Below are 18,081 nucleotides of genomic sequence, written 5' to 3'. Positions count from 1 at the left end.
CAATGCTTGTGCAAGAATAAATTGACGTTAAAGCCATGTTTAACTAAAAAAGTAGAGTAAACCGCACAAACTGATTTTGCGTTGCAATTACCAAAAGAGGATCGACGATAGCGCAAAATGGTTACGCGTACCTCGTTTTTCGTAATTCCACCAATATTGTAACAGCTTTTTTAACGATATCTGTTTTACTGAAATTTCCTAGTTACTATACAAATGAAATTTTTCTCAGTGTACGTGGGTACAGTACCTACTACTCGATGGTCAAATCTTTGGTCAATTCCACCCCGAAAACGTTTGAAATTGTAACTGTATGTACAATCGTTCAATCACTGAAAACTTGAACAACTTACTCAACTTTCTCGTGTCTTATTTCTGTTCTAGGTGAGTAATGCCAAATACATTTACGGAACTCACGATCGCCACCAGCGGCTACTCGGTGAGTACGTAAGCTATTATTGTGCGAGTTCGAAAGCGAGGATCGTGATCCGACTGGCGACGAATTTTCGAATGACGAAAAAAAAGCAGCGAGCAAATCTGAAAAAAAGAAAGAAAAAAAATCGAAGCCCCGCGGCTGTTGTCTTTGAAGTTACGAGTGTAAACAGCCGATATGTGCTCAGCGAGTTTCCAAAGTTAAGAGCGCGAGTGATACACTCGAGATAGGGAAGAAAAAAAAAAACAAAAAAAAGGTACGGAGACAGAGAGAAGGGATTTTTTGGTGGGCAAAAAATGTAGCCTCTATCTCGTCTCTGCGGAGCGAGCGAGGGACGCGGGAGAATCTCGTGTATTGGAGGCGGTGATAATTCAAGCGAAAGGATGCATCCATCCTCTCTCCCTCCCTGCGCCTGGAACCAGGGACTCGAAAGACCCGAAAGCGCCCCAGAAATAGACCGATGTTTGCCGCTCTCCTCATCTTTCTCAGCACACTCGTCTTCCTCCTTCTTACGAGACGGTTCTCGGAGCTCCGCGTCCCTCGGGATCCAGCAGCACTTCCTCTCTTCCTCCAGCTTCGGCTTCGTACTCCAGCGAAAAGACCGCCCCATAAATCTCCGGGTAACGTCGGGGTGGGTGCGGGCCGAGTGAGGGGCCCGCGATCATCCCGGAACTAATCAAATTTCGATTCGGATTAAAACCGAATCGCGAACCACTCGGTCCACATCCAGTTATACCAGTCACGCTTCTCTCGACGGGAAGCCCGGAAATACTTGGACCGAAAGTAACGCGACCTCGTAGACTTGGGAAAATACGGGAATTGGTGGGAAAACTCGGTATTCGTATGACGGATAAAATCACCTTAACCTTACCTCGGCAATGACGCTGCGACGGATTTGGAGTGATGTAGAGTCGCGGTAGGCGCGTTTCTCAGTTTCACTTCCGCCGCTGGTTTGCGGTCTCTGCGTGCAGAGGCTCATCTCTCACCGGTGGCGAAGTTCGCACTTTATCTCCAAGTCCGATCCGGTCCGTATAGCTTATTTCATTTACAACCGAAATTAATCTTCCCACTCGAGGAGAAGGACACGTACGTAGCTTGTATCACTATCGGGTATACAACACCGAATATTTTACGCTCCGCTGCACGTGCACCGGAGTTATCTTCCAAGACGCGAAATCCACCATTCCGGATCCCCCCCACCCCCCGAGTCTGAATTCATCACGTAGTGAATTGCTCCGTACTGCTGCCAAGAATTCGTCCTCTTGGATTCTCGAATCAACTCTTCTTTGCTCGATCAGAGTAATTCCGAGTGCAGCGGAAAGCACTTGACTGCGTCTCCATAACGTCGCTTCGAGTGCGGGGAAGGAGCAGGAAAATCCGTCGTCGGAGTCTTCTTAATATTCGTCACTGTTATGAAATTTGATCCCCGACGCTTAACCCGTTATCTAAAACGCGATTTGGTTACAACCGAAGGGCGCGAAGCTCCCTCGAGTTCAATTTTCATCCCGCAGTCACTCGCTGCGTCGCAAGGTCGAAAGGGTTTCGCTGCAGCCTCGTAGAAAATTTATTATTGATAGCGTGATCGCTCTTTTAATTATACCATAAATTTCCGTCAGCCCTTTGCCTCGGAAAAGCACTCGGCGGTCTTGTAAAGCGAGATGTTCTTCTCTCGTTTCATTTCTCAAGTGTCTCATTTTCTTAACATATTTTTTCCGTTTTCCAAGAAGCCTTCTATGAGCGGCTTCGATCCTCGATGAATTTCGATATCGTGTACCCACTTTGTGCGAGCTCTTTTTCTCCCCCTTGTTTCTTGAGGCTACAACTTTATTTATCCATCTTCCGCACGCCATACAATTCTTCTCGGGCCTACCCACCTAGCGGACATCGGATACGTCGAATCGAGGGTCTCTGAGGAGAAGTTTCAACCATTTATATCAATTCAGAGCGACCTATACCGGGGTCCCAACCCTCGCGTTTCTTTTCTCCCGCGATGCAGCGCATGCAATATATAATGACGCCGGCAAAACGTGAAACAATTTATGTAATTAGGGATTCTTGTTATAAGCGACGGAGGGAAAAAATTTATACCAACTTGTCAGTTGTCAGCACCTGTCCAGGTAAGTGAATATCATAAGCCACGTAATTCAATAGATGTATACGCATATTAGATGTTTATTCATTTATTCCGAAGCGCGTCTATTTTTCTTTCGTCTATAACTGCTTGAAGGCGTGACAAAAAAAACACAAAAAAAAAATACTCGAGGCTCTGTCAGTCTCGACAGATCATCACTGGGAATCCGTGAAAAATTGTCTCGAATTTTTAACGAGGCTTAAAACTAGCCAACTCTGGCTGTTAGCTTAAAAATCATGAATTTCGAAGCCAATTTCGATTGCGTAATAACCGTTATTACCCGTGTACAACGGTTTGTTTGTTTTATCCCCACGGTGCGATACTGCGTCACGTAGCACAGAGAAACATGGCCTCAGTATCGATCTAACTAGGAGTACTGTTCTAAGCGGACGGTAAACTTGTTCTGAAATAGATCTCCGAAGCTGCTTATATAATCAATTTCATTGTGCACGATACTTGTACAAGTTCCACCGAAGTAACTCCCGACCAACAGAACAGACCTAGAGGAGAAATTTTCCACAAGCGTCATGAAACGAGAAACGAAGATCGTTAGAAAAAATAATATTGTTAATTATTTCTACAAAAGTATGAAACAAACCCGTGCGCCCCGTTGATAAAATTCTACTTCAGATTGAATCTGGTCCGCGTCAAATATCGAGAGAAAAAAATTCCTCCCAGTAGGATTGATCGTTTTGTGAGGTAAAAGACCGGTCACAAAGTCTTCGAGGCCGTGATGATTTTTTGTAAAAGCGTCGGAGCTGCACCGGGTGTAATTTAGTGAAGCAGGTTTCAACGCATTTGGTCGAATACGTCTTCGCCTGCGCCTCTCCTCCGGTTATGCGTGTCGCAACTCACGAGAGAGCGGTTTCGGTGTGCACCGAAAAACTGCAGCGCCCAGGGAGGACAGAAACCAGATCACCGGATGCCCCTGCAGCCGTGACACCCGATTCTCCCTCGCTTTCTCATCGTCGAACCGCAGACTGTCGTCACCCTCCCTCCTTATCGCTCTTATCCGCGTTTTATACCGCGTGCGGCAATTTCCCGGGCCGACAAACGCGTCTAATCGCCATTAATTGCCCGAGGAAGAAGATAACGACAGACCATGCGCCTAATTGCTCTAGAAGTGCGGACCCTCGGAGCTCCGTCTTTGAGATTAAGAATCGGCCTAGACGTCACTCGACGAAATTTCATCCCGAAGAGAGGTTTGGAACCGTGCTGATACTTACTCGGCTCGAAATCTGCCCGTTATTACCACGTAACAAAATCAAGATCGACAAAACATCCGGAGGTTGGTAATAAGATGCTCTCTGAAAACATTTTAACCGGAAAACACGATCGAGATCCTAAATAAATTTGTCATTGCAAAACTCCTCGCTCCGAAAAGAATCTCGAGAAGTTTTTCCACTCCTTGTGTTACCCAGGGTGAGTTTTCGAGCCGGGCGGTCGCCTCGAAGTGTGAATATTTAATCACTGAACACCAGGCATTACCCACGGAGCGATATATTCTTGAGTGGTTTTGGCCATAAACCTGTGTCTGTAATGTTTGGCGGTAGTACCACGCCACGATCGCGCCCACTTGGAAACACCCGAGGACCCTAGGCACCCTTGACTCCGGTGGTGTTACACAAGTGGCGGTGATGGTGCAAGGAAGTGCGATCAAGTAGCGCTAAAGGGACCCTGGCGCACATGGGATTCCTGCCTGCGGTGCGGAATGCGAGGAGGAAAAGCGAGAGAGCGAGAGCGAGATAAAAAATTGAAGAAAACGAAAGACGAACGTTGAATAATGAAGAACAGCTAATGGGCCATTCCCGCCAATCTTTGTAACCGCGCTCCGGGTGAAAATTCCGGCCCGATTCCTCGAGCCCGTTTGCATAACGAGGAGCTGCTGCGTGCATCGCAGGCTCTTGACATGTTTGCGAAAATCGTTGGAACGGTTGTATGCCCGCTGGTGAGGGAAGACGCGAGGAGCAACTACCAATTACGCGGACCCGTTTGATCGTGAGTCTTAGTCGTCGACTTGGCCGTGGGGCCTGAAGGGAGTCTCGGTAATAAGAGCTCACAGGATCAATTAGAATAACGAGCATAGGTAGGCACGCCGGTCTCTCCGTACTTCGGGGCTCCGAGCCACGGATTCGTGCGTTAGAAACTCGCGGCGCGATTCGCGAATCGAGAAAACCGACGCGGATGAAGACGGAGACCACGGCGATGACGAAGACGACGACGATTATGATAATGATATAATTATCCGTGAAACAAGTCCCCGGAGAAACGACTCGGTGATTATTTCGCAGAAATTTGCAAACAGCCAAAGTCTCCCGGAGATCGGAAGGACGAGAAGAATTGAAAGGACAGAAAGAAGAGTCGAGACGCCGCAGCGTCGGTGTATATAAGGGTATATGTAAATGATGGGACCAGTTCCTTCTATACAGCTGAAACCTTATGGGCTATAAGATTCCTCTATCCGCAGATCAGGGCGGACCCTTCGGGATATCAGGGTCCTTTCGAGTTTGGCGGCGCCATAGATTATCTCGCGTGTTCGACGGTGTCCATGCTTGTCTGTAGAGGCACACACGGGCAGAGGGAGCGGTAACGAAACAAAGAGTGCGAGGAATCCGCGAAAACAAACATTGTAATTGGCGCGGGGTGAGGGGGGGGGGGGGGGGGGAGGGAGGGCCCGATCCGTTCTCCCCTCTTCCCCGCGACTCCGACAGGACGCGACGCTATAAAACGGCAGATAAAGCCGCCAAGTTTATGCCGAGTCGGGTCCAACCTTCTTCGGGGCAATAAGACTGAGCGGTGGTCCCTGCACGGGGCCAGGGACAGGAATTTTGCCGGGTCTTATCGCTGCCCGAGCGTCTCATTAAGGCCCTGGTCTCGGACCTTCTCCACCTTTCCCTTTGTTTTTCAAACCCGAGATTAACCCGACTTGGCTTATCCGTCGTCCGTTGCACGTACGTCGAGCGGCCATTAAAAATTCCGCGACCTCCCGTGTAACTTGATATCTACTTACGGTTTTTATTTTTTTTTTTATTCTCTTTTCTTCGTACTCATCTTGATGACCACCTCTTGCCGAGCTGGTGTTGTTTGTGCGGTAATGAGAAAAAAATGTCTTCCAGACGTTCGAATGAGAATCGTGCACCGCAGAAAAAAAAAAAAAAACAAGTAATCACGTAAACAGGATTGAAATATAGCCTGATTTTTCTATGAGTTAAAATTTGTGTGACGTCGTGATTAGGACAGGTGCCGTGTGTATACATGTCTCAATTTATTCAAATTTCACACATTACACGGTATAATATAAACGAGTTGAGGAATTCGAATTAGAAAATAAACGTGTACTTTTATTCCTGATTTTCCTTTCTTTTTTCTTCTCCTTTTTTTCACCGCAAATTACACCGGTCCTCGTAAAAATCACGCGGCCACAGTACCAATTAGTTTTGATGGAAACCGACTTCACCCTGCGCTGGGAAATTTACAACTATGTTCGCATTCCTGAAACATCAATCTTCTGTTACATGTTTGCACGCAAGTGACTGATTACGAGTCGCCTTTGCAGCGGTTGACTCTGGCGAACGCAGAATTAATTACTTCGAGGCAAGATTTTGGGCCTGAAGGGCCTGAATCTTTATCGCGCGGGGTCCACGTGAACTCGGATCGAGTCACGTTCCGTACTTTCTCATTTGATATTCCTAAACCACGTAACGTCGTGGGCACGTGTTAAACTTGCGCAATATGTCAGATCGTGAGCATGCTTAAATCGGCTTGGTTATCCGCTTGCTTGTACGAAGAAACTGTGACTTTAGGCGTGGCACTGCCAGAGGCTAGCATTGCAGCTGCACAAATCTTGAATCGGGTGTTTCGCAATTAAAAAAACAAAAATTTACCCCCGCTGTATAATATTCCGTAATTTATAGAGGAGAATTAGATTAAAACTTTTCGAGATTTTCTTTACGATGTGTGACAGAGTGAAGCCGGCAACTCTCTTGGCACGGCTTGGAAAACGCTGGTTGTTGCGATAGATCAATATTGTCTCGCGTGTTTCGTCAAACATTAACCAACCCCTGGAATTTAATCCCTCCCCCCGTCAAACGTAAACTCGTGGGTAATAACCTCCTCCAAGTCTTTGTAACGATATTATAGAGAACAATAGAACTAGACTGACGATGAGACGCAGAGCTCGAATTCTGTATTGACAGCTTGACTGTGTCAGGAAATCTGAACAAGAGATAGAAAAGAAGACGTTCAAAAAAAAAAAGAACAGTTCCTAACTCATTGCATTCGTTCACACCGAATGAACATTCTCTTAGAATTCTTTAGCGTTTTAAAAAAATATTCCATTATAACCTGCAGAGATTTACATCAAAGAAAAAAACTCGTAAATATTTAAAATTGACTGACTAAGGTGGATTGCTCAATTGCCTAGAGCTAAAGCTTGCGAAAATACGTTAAATTTGAATATTCGGACTATGGGTGGTTGTTTTTTTTTTTGTTTTGTTTTTAGTTTTTTTGTAATAAGTTATGGGAAGCTCGTTGTAGGCCAGCCAGCCTGGGCCGTGCAATTGAAATCACCGACGGCAAGTGTCCTGAGTAAAACAAAACGCGCCTCGTCGTGGCCACCGCGCGATTCAACATAGCCTAGCCGTTTCCGTAATGACGGAAAAATGTAATAACTAGCGTTCACATCGAATGGTAATATCTCCGCGGTTTTTGCAACTTTTTACCATATCGGTGCAGATCAAGATTAGATACCCGTAAGGCAATAGTATCCATGTAATTGGGCAAATCAAACTGTGAAATTACGGTCGTCACTCTCAGGTAGTCAAAGAAAACGGTGTTCATATCGCGTACCTTCAATCTGCAAATCATTCGCGATGATTATATCAGGCTGCAATGATTTCGGAGCTAGTCATTGGCGAAAATCTTGTAGGATCGCGAGGCAGTCGCAGTTTAGTCGGAAATTCCGAATGTCCGACAAGTTTACGACTCGTCCAAAAGTCGTTCGCGTTATCTCAGCGGTTGGTCGTTAGTTCCGTTCGCACGGATTAAGTCAGATCTCTACTCTACACCGGTACACCTCAAATTTGAATATGCAGATAAATATCCTCTCGTACTTGAATGTCTCGTAGGCTCGCTAAATTATTGTATGTTCGAATTTTGAACGAGTTCTGAACGTATTTCGACCTGGCTTCTTACGTCTGACCGCACATTAATCGTTTTGCAAAAAGAAGAGAAAAAAAGATGTATATTCCTACTATCTTATACGAATGGTCGTCGTTCCCGTGCTTGACTTCTGTCGAATTGATTTTCTGAGCCGTTATGACGTGAAGAAAAGTAACAGAAAATAGGGAAACGAGAGTGTTAACGATACGATATAGGTTGTGGCGGTGAAATAATTTTTCTATAACGCGTTGCACTCAGGTATTATGATTTTTCATATAAATATTACTATATATTTTGCAGTTATTATTTTTTGTTACAGATCAATAAATATCTCTATAATATCTAATGTGTAATGTTAAACTATGTACAAAGCGATACGCGATTGATGGCAGACTTTTACGTACACACTTATATATACTAACATGTATATATACGCTTTTCGTGTTTCTTTCTTTCCTGTTTTGTTTATAGGTATATCTATATACTTGGCGCGAGGAACGAACGTTTCTCTTCATCTCTGCACAATTCATAAAACACACAAGAGTTTTTGCCGGTGACACTCACTTAGACAAGGCGTGTTTCAATTATTTTTCACCCTGCAGTCTGTGCGAACATGTAAGTGTACATTATATCAACTTGAACATGAACGAAAATGGAAGAGGAAAACTAGAGCGTCATTTGCACGACTCGTTATATTATTATATGGCACGATAATGTTAGACACGGAAACACAGTTGAATCACATATACCTAATATTGCCGGGATCCCTATTATTATGTAATAATAATATATAACGCATACGCGAAGACGAACGACGAGAAGGACGAGAAGGACGAGAAGGACGAGAACTAAGCGGCGACACTGTTCGGATAAACTTCCATTTCGTTTCCCGTTTCCTTTCGTTTAATTCTACTACAACTTTTCTAGGGCACGGCTGTTTGTTAGCAACTCTCTCGTAAGTCTCCACACTTGTTTAGCAGCGTTTTCAAGTCCACTGGGCGATTTGCCCTTGAAGAGGTCCAGGTTGGGTAGGAAATAGTGGGGACACCGTCGGCACTGAAGACACGATATCAGCTGGAGGAATATCCCGTTTATCCTGTCGCCGAGGCAAGCCTCGTCCCACTCGGCCTCGTGAGGATGCTTTTCGCACTCGTACAACAGCAGCGTCTTCATGTGATAGCTGGTCACCGGGTTGCCTGGCAGGTCTAGGTGTCGGTCGCGGAGGGTTTTGAGGATGCTCAGACACCGTCTGCGACTCGCGCCCTGCAGCAGCCGATTCTCCGCGTCGATGAAGGACAGAGCCCAGGCGTCGCCTTCCATCGCCGATTGCTTTCCCTGCAGTCCGATGCACTCCTTCGACAACATGTCGAAGCCCTCGGCCTTCACCTCGGCGACGATGTTGGGATGAGGCCAGGGAATGTGGGGAATCGGCCAGTGCGACGCCGACCGCGGCCAGAGTCCGGCGCACTTGAAGGCCGGCGTGATCTGCACGACGTATCGTTCCCGGATCCTGAGCTTGACCTCGGTCGTGTCGGCGATCATCTTCACCGAGTCCCTGTAGGCGCACTTGTCGCAGGCCTGAGCTACGAGGGTCTGAAATCGCGAGCGAATTTTTCGGGCGGACAGATAGCCGGAGGCCGTGATGAACTCGACCCAGAGCGACATCGAACGCTTTCGGCCGTCGCTGAGCTTCAGGACCGCGCACCCCGGCAAAGTACCGTCGTCGACGAAGTTTAGGACGCCCATCTGATTCAGATATATAACGATCTCGAACTCCGTCGGCGATATGACGTCGAGGCCGTCGAAGCGGCCGTTGTAGTCCGTCAAGGAGGAGATGAACCGCGGCTCCTGGACCTCGACCTCCTTCAGCACGTCCTGGACGACCCGGCATACCTCCTGGATGGTTTTGGTCACCTGGCTCTTCCGCGTCATGACCCGCTCGCCGAAGTACTTGTTTATCTGGTACACCATCTTCGACTGGGCCGCCAGCATGTCAGGCGGAACCAGCATCCTGGATCGGTCGCTCTTCGCTTCAAGGGCTCGAACCGCTGATCTCTCCGTCGCCACTGACAGTCACCGCATCCTGCGCCCGGGCACCGACGCTTCGACGAACGAACTTATCCAATAAATCCTGCTACCCTCGGCGGCGAGCCGAACGGCCACGTCGCGACGGACGACGACGCGCGAGCTCTTGAAATCGGTGGATCGCCGGCTACGGACACGTCTTCGACGCTGGAGCGGAATGAGGACTGCGGCTGCCACCTCTCGCCGACTCTACCTCTGCCTCCTCTACCGAGGGACGAGAGGCAGGTGAGACCGAACCCGACGTCCCTACTCGACGCCGGCGAACCGCCAATCCTCGAACGCCGTTCGGCGTCCGACGCCCCCTCGGAACCGCCTACCGCGATCGATCCGGAGACCTGAACGTCTAGTCGTCCTCCCCCTTACGATATTACGCACACTATACTGCCCGCCACGCGTGAGGGCACGATGCGTGTCTCTTATTTCTGCAACGAATTATTTACCGGATCTTCGACTTCACCCTAACACCGTTCCGAAATACTCTTGTTGGACTCGGCTTTCATTCCGAGCAATACCTACGCCTATGTGATTTTTGTTTTCACCTCACGAGCAGCTCTCGCAAGTTATTCAAAAGTGCTGAACTCAATGATCGTCGAGTTTATAGAAATTGTAGATGATCTCCGTCGAGGCGTTAACTGGAAACCAGAACGAAAATTGTGAAAATCTCGGAAATCTTATTGCAGTACGCTAGAATTCGTCAAGATAAGTTGTAGTCCTTTGCCTGAAACTCTATAGATCAGCTCCTCGTCTGACTCCAGCTTGGAAAACACCGTTCAAAGTAAAATCTCATGGAAGAATAATCTAACTTTGATGCTCAAAAATTGTTCTAGTCAGAGAATTGTTATTGCTCACTTCTGGTAGTTTGAGGAAAAGTAAAAGCATGCTGCCCCTACGATCCTTCGGCTACTATGGATCAGCGAGCACGACAATTTATAGGATTTTCAACTGGTCGACACAGAGAGATGGTCCGATGTGCAAGATCGGTACATTTTGCAGAGTGAAAGTATCGAAGTTATTTCGAAGTCAAGATTTAATCACGTGATGTATTCACTTTTCTATGGCCATGATCAACGATGAAGGAACAAAGCGGTCAGCGATCTCTCCTAATATAACAATCCGACGGGTCATGGATGTGGAAGAAGGTCTCGTTCTTCGGTCATTCGTTGGGGTGGTAAACCTGAAAGTCTCTCTTTGCTTTCTTGACTGCTCTGGCTATGTGGCCCGTAATTTGTTAAAGACAATCTCGAACTGATCGTTGGTTTATAGTGCTGACTAACGTTCGACTCTTGTCTTCATCCACGTGTTTATTGCAGTCATAAAAGTGTCTGTCCATGTTAACGCGGGAGGTACGAGCCAGTTCGACGTGTCTGTTAACCACGCGCGTTTGAAACAACTCTGGTAAATATTCAGGGTATGGAATTTCCGAAATCGCACGGTGCGGTCTCTGAAATAAAATTTTACACGATGCTTCTGAGTATTTTATGTAGCGTGTTTCTTGCAGGTTTTAATAATTTGAGTCAAGGAATGTGATTCACCTAGAGATATCGAGATTTCATCCTTCACTCAGATTCAGGATCGCCTTTACTACAAAAAATAACTGACTGCCCGCGTATCTACAGACAGATCAGAAAAAAAGGGACCCGATTCTCGTAGGTTCTTTGTGCCCGTGCTTCTCTTCGCACGGGGAAGTGAGTTCGACGCTAATAAGGTAATTTTAATGACGAGGAAAGAATTCCTGAAACAACGAGAACCAACGAACAGGTCGTTTTAATGGTGGGCGCCAGGCTGGGCATCGGGTATCCGATAAATTAACGAATGAAACAGTTCCTCTTCTTCCTGGGGTTCTCGGATGGTTGGAATATAGAAATACAGAGGTAAAACGGAACGTATAATGTCTTGAGCCTGGGTTCTGATAAAAATCTTTAATTCAGTCTTAGTCGACACTCGTTGTACGTAACCGTCTCCATACAGCGGGATAATTATCAGCACTCATTAAGACTTTGGGAGGGAACGAAAACCAGGTAATAACTGGTAGCGACCTCCAGTTAAACACAGAAGGCAACTACTTCACGTCGTCGTTTACAAGAATGCCTACATCTCCCATGGTGGAAATCCAAATGTCACGTATCTTCGCTAACGTCGCGTCGTTCTAGTAAATTATTATAATTGACCGCGAGGTACAAAAAAATATGGGAAAGAAAAAGAAACGTCGCCAAGATTAAACATCCAAGACTCCTAATTGAAGCTTTGCTCTCTTCCCCCGCTCTCAGAGTGAAACTTGGCATCATTCACCGCATTATTATTTAATACGCGAAAATGAAAACTGTCGAAAAATCATCGAAATTCTTGCAATTCATCGCTGTGCTAAAGATCATTTTTTAGAAAGGTTGAGTTTCGACATGCATCGACTTTCAACTTTTCACACAGACCTGGGGAAACAAAAAGAGAAAAGAGTCACCTATCTCTATTCCGTCATTATATTTTCAAATACAGCCCGCCAACGCGCTGCATGTAAATTTCTTGTTTCTTTTCCAACAGGTGTTTGTCGAATGCCATACGACTATACGGAAAGAATTTTTTATTCTCGTCTTCCGATGAAACCGATCGCCGCTCCTTATTTATGGTGAAATAAATTGCGTTACGCGGGAGATAAGGTCTGTGTTTTATGGACGATTCGTCGATAGGAAACAATTTTTTTTTTTCAAACCAATCATTGCCAATCGTGCGAGAAACATAGTAATAAAATTCATTCTACATCGGTATAATAATACTTAATTAGTGAGCTGTAAATGGTTTATGGGAAATTGTTTTTCAAGTAAATGCGTTACTTAATTGCTCGGTACGTATATACAATTTTATTGTTTGCAAATATAAAGGTTTAATTTTAACAAATAAATAATTTTCTTTTCCTTTCAAATATAAAATTTAGTAATATAGAAAAAAAACTATTTACAGTCAACAATATATACGCGGTAGCGTAGAATCTCTTTGAGGATTTATAAGGGCCGCATGTTAAGGGAGCTTTCCAGTGTGAAATTTTCAAAAAATCGATTTTTTTTTTTTTGCTTTATCGAATAGTATACACTCTTCCGAATATTCCCTGAAATTTTCATGCCGAAATTCAGATTATTTCGGTTACTGTACAGCATTTCTTGGTAGAAGGCAACGGAGCGCTACAGCTGCCGCGTCGGCCGTCTGCCCGTGCGACTGTTATTTCTATTGTCTCGTTCCTACCTGCACGTACATGAACTTGGCTCGCCAATTGTCGAAAATGTGAATTCGGACTATTGCATAATTTGCCGTTAATTAGTCGTAAATTAGTCGCGCAATTTATTTTTTTGTCGCACTCAATTTTGAAAAAAAAAAAACGGATGGCGTGCTAACTTTTCAAAAACTTAGCGCGCCATCCACCAAAATAACGCACAGCGAGCATCATTCGTAATTCTGACTTGGTTGATAATTTGCCAGAAATAAGCCGCAAATTAGTCGTCGAACTTTTGTTTTTGTCGCACTCAATTTTCAAAAACAAAAGCGGATGGCGTTCTGATTTTTCAAGAATTTAGCCCGCCAACTACCAAAATAACGCACAGCGAGCACCATGAGTGATTCTGATTAGGTTGATAATTTGCCGCAAATAAGCCGCAAATTAGTCGTCGAATTTTTGTTTTTGTCGCACTCAATTTTCAAATACAAAACCGGATGTCTTTAGAATTTAGCACGCCATCCGCTTTTTTTTTTTTAATTGGGTGCGACAAAATAATAAGGCGTGACTAATTTCCGGCTAATTGACGGCAAATTATGCAATAGTCCGATTTCATATTTTCGATAATTAGCGAGCCAAGTTCATGTACGTCCTACCTGCTCGTCGTTCAGTTCGATTTCGACATTCAAAATGGATAGATGTACGAAAGAGGAATGTGCGTGGCAGGATAGAAAAGGCTCGAGAAGCGGACATCCGCGAAATAGACGAAAAAGATCCGGTGGTTTCAAGGGAACAAATCGACACGATATCGAAACGAATCTAACGTTTGCGAGCACTTCGGCAGCAAAAATCTTGAAAAAGAGTCCAGAGTTTGAAGTCCGAATCGATCAAACGTTTAGCTACGTGATTTTGGAGTTCTTTTTGGTTTTCGGCGCTCTTCAGGAACTGTTGAAGTGCAAAAAGTGTAATAGCGACGTGAAGTTTTTTAAAAAATCGATTCGCGGATTGGGCTTTAAAATTTGTGTTCAGTGTTCGTGTCCAGATCCGGCCGAGATAGATTCTTGTCCTTTGATAAAAAATGCTTATGAAATCAATCGTCGTTTCTGCTTTGTCATGCGATTGGTCGGCATCGGCATAAATGGCATTAGAAATTTTATCGCCTTGATGGATTTAACTGCAAACTTCAATAATAACACCTATTATGGAATCGTAAAAATCCTGCAGATTGCAGCGAAATCAATATACGAGGCCGTCGTGAAAAAAGCAGGTACCGAAGAGAAGGAAAAAACTTTGGAAGCAGAAAATCGGGGCGATATTCTGACGGTGTCCGGTGATGGATCGTGGTCGAAACGCGGTTTCACGTCGCGCATGGGTATCGTGTCCGTGATTGGAAAATATACCAACAAAGTTTTGGATGTTGCTGTCAAATCAAGCTTCTGCAAGGCTTGTGTATTCTGGAAAGGACAAGAGGGAACAACCGAGTACGAGGCGTGGTCTGAGACGCATGAATCCGAATGCAACGTCAATCACGAAGGCAGCGCGGGAAAAATGGAAGTCGACGGTATAATCGAAGTATTCAAGAGATCAGAAGAATTGCACAACGCGAAATACGGTTTCTATATAGGAGACGGCGATACAAAAACATTCAAGATGTTATTAGAAGCCAAGCCGTACGGTGACGATTTGACGGTAAAAAAAAAGGAATGCGTTTTGCACGTGAAAAAGCGAGTATATAAAAGGGGAAACGAAGCAAGAAAAAGGTTAGTTCAACTAAAAAAGGCCAAAAATCAAATCGAAGACAAGGCAATGGAGAGTGAACCGAAAAAAAAAGGATCTCGTTCGAGTTCTCCGAAAACTAAAAAAAATCAAACAAAAAACACTGCTGTTGAACCGAAAAGAGCGCAATTGACGTTAAAATTATTGACAAATCTCTCGGAATATTATGGCTTGGCAGTTCGTCGAAATTCCAATTCCGTGGAAAATATGAGGAAAGCCATATGGGCTACATTTCATCACAAAAGCTCAACTGATGAAAATCCTCAGCATGAGTATTGCCCTCCGGGAGAAGATTCGTGTTGCGAATGGCGCAAGGCCGAGGCCACAGGAGAGGAGTACACCCATCCACCAGCACTCGACGAAGACGTACAACAAGTTTTAAAACCGATTTACGATGATCTAACAACGGAGGATCTCTTAGAACGATGTACGGGCGCGAACACTCAAAATAATAACGAGAGCTTCAATCACTGTGTGTGGCAACTAGCCCCAAAGCACGTATTCTGCGGCAAGCAGATAGTAGAAATCGCTACGCAGTGTGCTGTGTGCACCTTCAATGAAGGTTACGACCCAATTTTAAAAATTTTGGAGACGATGGGATGCACGATAGGGCCGAGCGCCGCAGATTTCGCCGCTAAATACAAGAATGCGCGCATCACCCAAGCAAACCGCCGGGCGTCCCTGGATAGCAAAGAGGCGAGGACAGCTCGTCGGATTGAACAATCCATTGAGCACGATCTTTTCGAAGAAGCAGAAGGGATATTGTATGGACCTGGCATCGCTGATTGACCGTAAGTAAACGATTTACCTAAAATTTCCTCACTTGAAACTTTGAACGCGTTTTTCTCGAAACAGCATTTTTCAAAACGGTGGCCAACTTGGAGGGCAGAGTTTTAAAGCTATCGAGTTGAATTTTTTACACAATATTCTTAACGTCATTGTTTATCGTGCTATGGAAGCTTTTTTTTTTTTTTTGACATCTTCCTATTTTTTTGTAAAAAAAACTGCCAAAAAAAAATGCTAAAATCGATACTTTTTGTTCAAACCGGCGCCATTTTTGCAAAAAAAAAAAAAAAGAAAAAAGCTTCCATAGCACGAAAGCCAATTATATACCGATCAATAATCTTTTTGTGTTTTTTGTCTCAGATCAAAATTGTGACCCCCAATGTGGCCACCACATCCAAGTGCATTTTCTGCAACAATTGTTTCATCATTTTTATAGATAATAATTAATAAATAAATCGATCTTTAAAAAATTGTTTTGTATTCTTCAATACCCAATTAATATACAAAAAAAAAACCAGACCGATTAGATTATTTTTTCTTTAAAAAAAAAAATCGCGAAAAACAGCGATTTTTCGGGCTGTCACACTGGAAAGCCCCCTTAATGGGTATAGAAATGCGTGATCAACTGTTAATAATACATGTAATGACGTCATAGTAAGGATAAATGGTATAGTGGTAGTAATCGATAACAAATCACATTACGCTTTATTGTATAGTACGAAGATTCACGAACAAGTTGTAGCATAGCTTTTGCAGGGTGTGTCTACACGTTGACGCAGAATAGTTACAGTACGGTATTAAAAACTGGCACTTGTAAACCAGATCGCAGGGAATGAAGTTCCTCGTCGGGCGGAATAAATTAAAATTAGTAAAGAACGCCCCACGTCACAAAGCGCAAATTTTAACGAAGCGATTTCGTTACACGTCCGAAAGCACGAACGCGTAATCTCAGAAATCCATGCGGTATTGACGTTGAACTGACGTTTATATACATATAAATTATTGTACTCGTTGACGCTACTAGAGGTGCTCGAGAGCCCGACTATTGGTCAGAAGTTCGCGAGTAAGTCGCCACACTTGCTTAGCAGCGTTCTCCAGTCCGCTGGGCGACTTGCCCTTGAATAGATCGAGGTTCGGAAGGAAGTAGTGCGGACATCTCCGACACTGCAGGCAGGATATCAGCTGCAAGAAAATGCCGTTTATCCTATCGCCGAGGCAGGCCTCGTCCCACTCGGCTTCGAGGGGGTGTTTTTCACACTCGTACAACAGCAGCGTCTTCGTGTGATAGCTGGTCACCGGGTTGCCCGGCAGGTCTAGGTGCCGGTCGCGGAGGGTCTTGAGGATGCTCAGGCACCGCCGACGGCAACCGCCTTGCAACAGCCGCGTCTCCGCCTCGGTGAAGGACAACACCCAGGCGTCGCCTTCCATCGCGGACTGCTTTCCCTGCATGGCGACGCTCTCCTTCGACAGCAGGTCAAAGCCCTCGGTCTTGACCTCGGCCACGTGGCTGGGATGAGGCCAGGGAATGTGGGGAATCGGCCAGTGCGACGCCGACCGCGGCCAGACGCCGGAGCACTTGAAGGCCGGCGTGATCTGCACGACGTATCGTTCCCGGATCCTGAGCTTGACCTCGGTCGTGTCGGCGATCATCTTCACCGAGTCCCTGTAGGCGCACTTGTCGCAGGCCTGAGCTACGAGGGTCTGAAATCGCGAGCGAATTTTTCGGGCCGACAGATAGCCGGAGGCCGTGATGAACTCGACCCAGAGCGACATCGAACGCTTTCGGCCGTCGCTGAGCTTCAGGACCGCGCACCCCGGCAAAGTACCGTCGTCGACGAAGTTGAAGACCCCCATCTGATTCAGGTACAGAACGACCTCGAACTCCCCCGGCGAGACAACCTCCAGCCCTTCGTACCGCCCGTTGCACTCCGTCAAGGAGGAGATGAACCGTGGCTCCTGGACCTCGACCTCCTTCAGCACGTCCTGCACCACCTTGCACACCTCTCGAATGGTCTTTTGGATCTGGACCATTCGCGCCTGCACCCGTTCACCGTAGTACTTGTTTATCTGGTAGAGCATCTTCGACTGGGCCGCCATCATGTCCTGCGGTACCAACATCTCTTCGGGTCTCGCGATTCCGTGGAGGACCTTCTTCTTCTTCTTCTTCTTCTCTCTCCTTCTTCTTCCTCTCCTTCATCTGATCACCTCGCCTGCAGCCGGAATCCCCGTCAGGGTTCGCCTCAGGTCAGCCACAGGCTGGAGGCGCTCGTCGCCGTCATGACGACCGTGTAACGCAAATCCGAGGAAGACGCGTGCGGGTCGAGTTTGCGACCTGGATAGCGACGCCAGCGACCGGAGGACCACTGAGTCTCTTTGGCAGGTGCGCTGTCGCCGGCACGGAGCGTTCGCCCCGCGCTACGATTTCAACGCGCCGACGTGGGGGCAAACTTTTGACGCGTCGGCACCGCCTCCCGACGCCGAGCGTCGCGAGTGTGCGCGTGGAACGCCACGCCC

The 18,081-nt window shown here is 46.0% G+C and overlaps 3 protein-coding genes across 3 annotated transcripts in view; 1 reads left to right on the top strand and 2 right to left on the bottom strand.

Moving 5' to 3' along the window:
• The window catches only part of LOC107218698 (neurobeachin), a 162,706-nt gene that overhangs the window by 119,071 nt on the left and 25,554 nt on the right, over positions 1–18,081 (top strand). The window lies entirely within an intron of this gene.
• On the bottom strand, positions 7,999–9,985 carry LOC107218697 (protein mab-21). Its single transcript, XM_015656661.2, has one exon. It carries the CDS (start codon positions 9,729–9,731, stop codon positions 8,634–8,636), a length of 1,098 nt encoding a protein of 365 aa, XP_015512147.2. The 5' UTR covers positions 9,732–9,985; the 3' UTR covers positions 7,999–8,633.
• LOC107227034 (protein mab-21) lies at positions 16,172–17,925 on the bottom strand. Its single transcript, XM_015668057.2, has one exon. It carries the CDS (start codon positions 17,683–17,685, stop codon positions 16,588–16,590), a length of 1,098 nt encoding a protein of 365 aa, XP_015523543.2. The 5' UTR covers positions 17,686–17,925; the 3' UTR covers positions 16,172–16,587.

This window comes from Neodiprion lecontei, chromosome 6 (genome assembly GCF_021901455.1).
Source record: "Neodiprion lecontei isolate iyNeoLeco1 chromosome 6, iyNeoLeco1.1, whole genome shotgun sequence".
Lineage (NCBI taxonomy): Eukaryota > Metazoa > Arthropoda > Insecta > Hymenoptera > Diprionidae > Neodiprion > Neodiprion lecontei.
The sequence above is the reverse complement of the archived record's forward strand: the minus strand, read 5'-3'. Positions and strand labels throughout refer to the sequence as shown.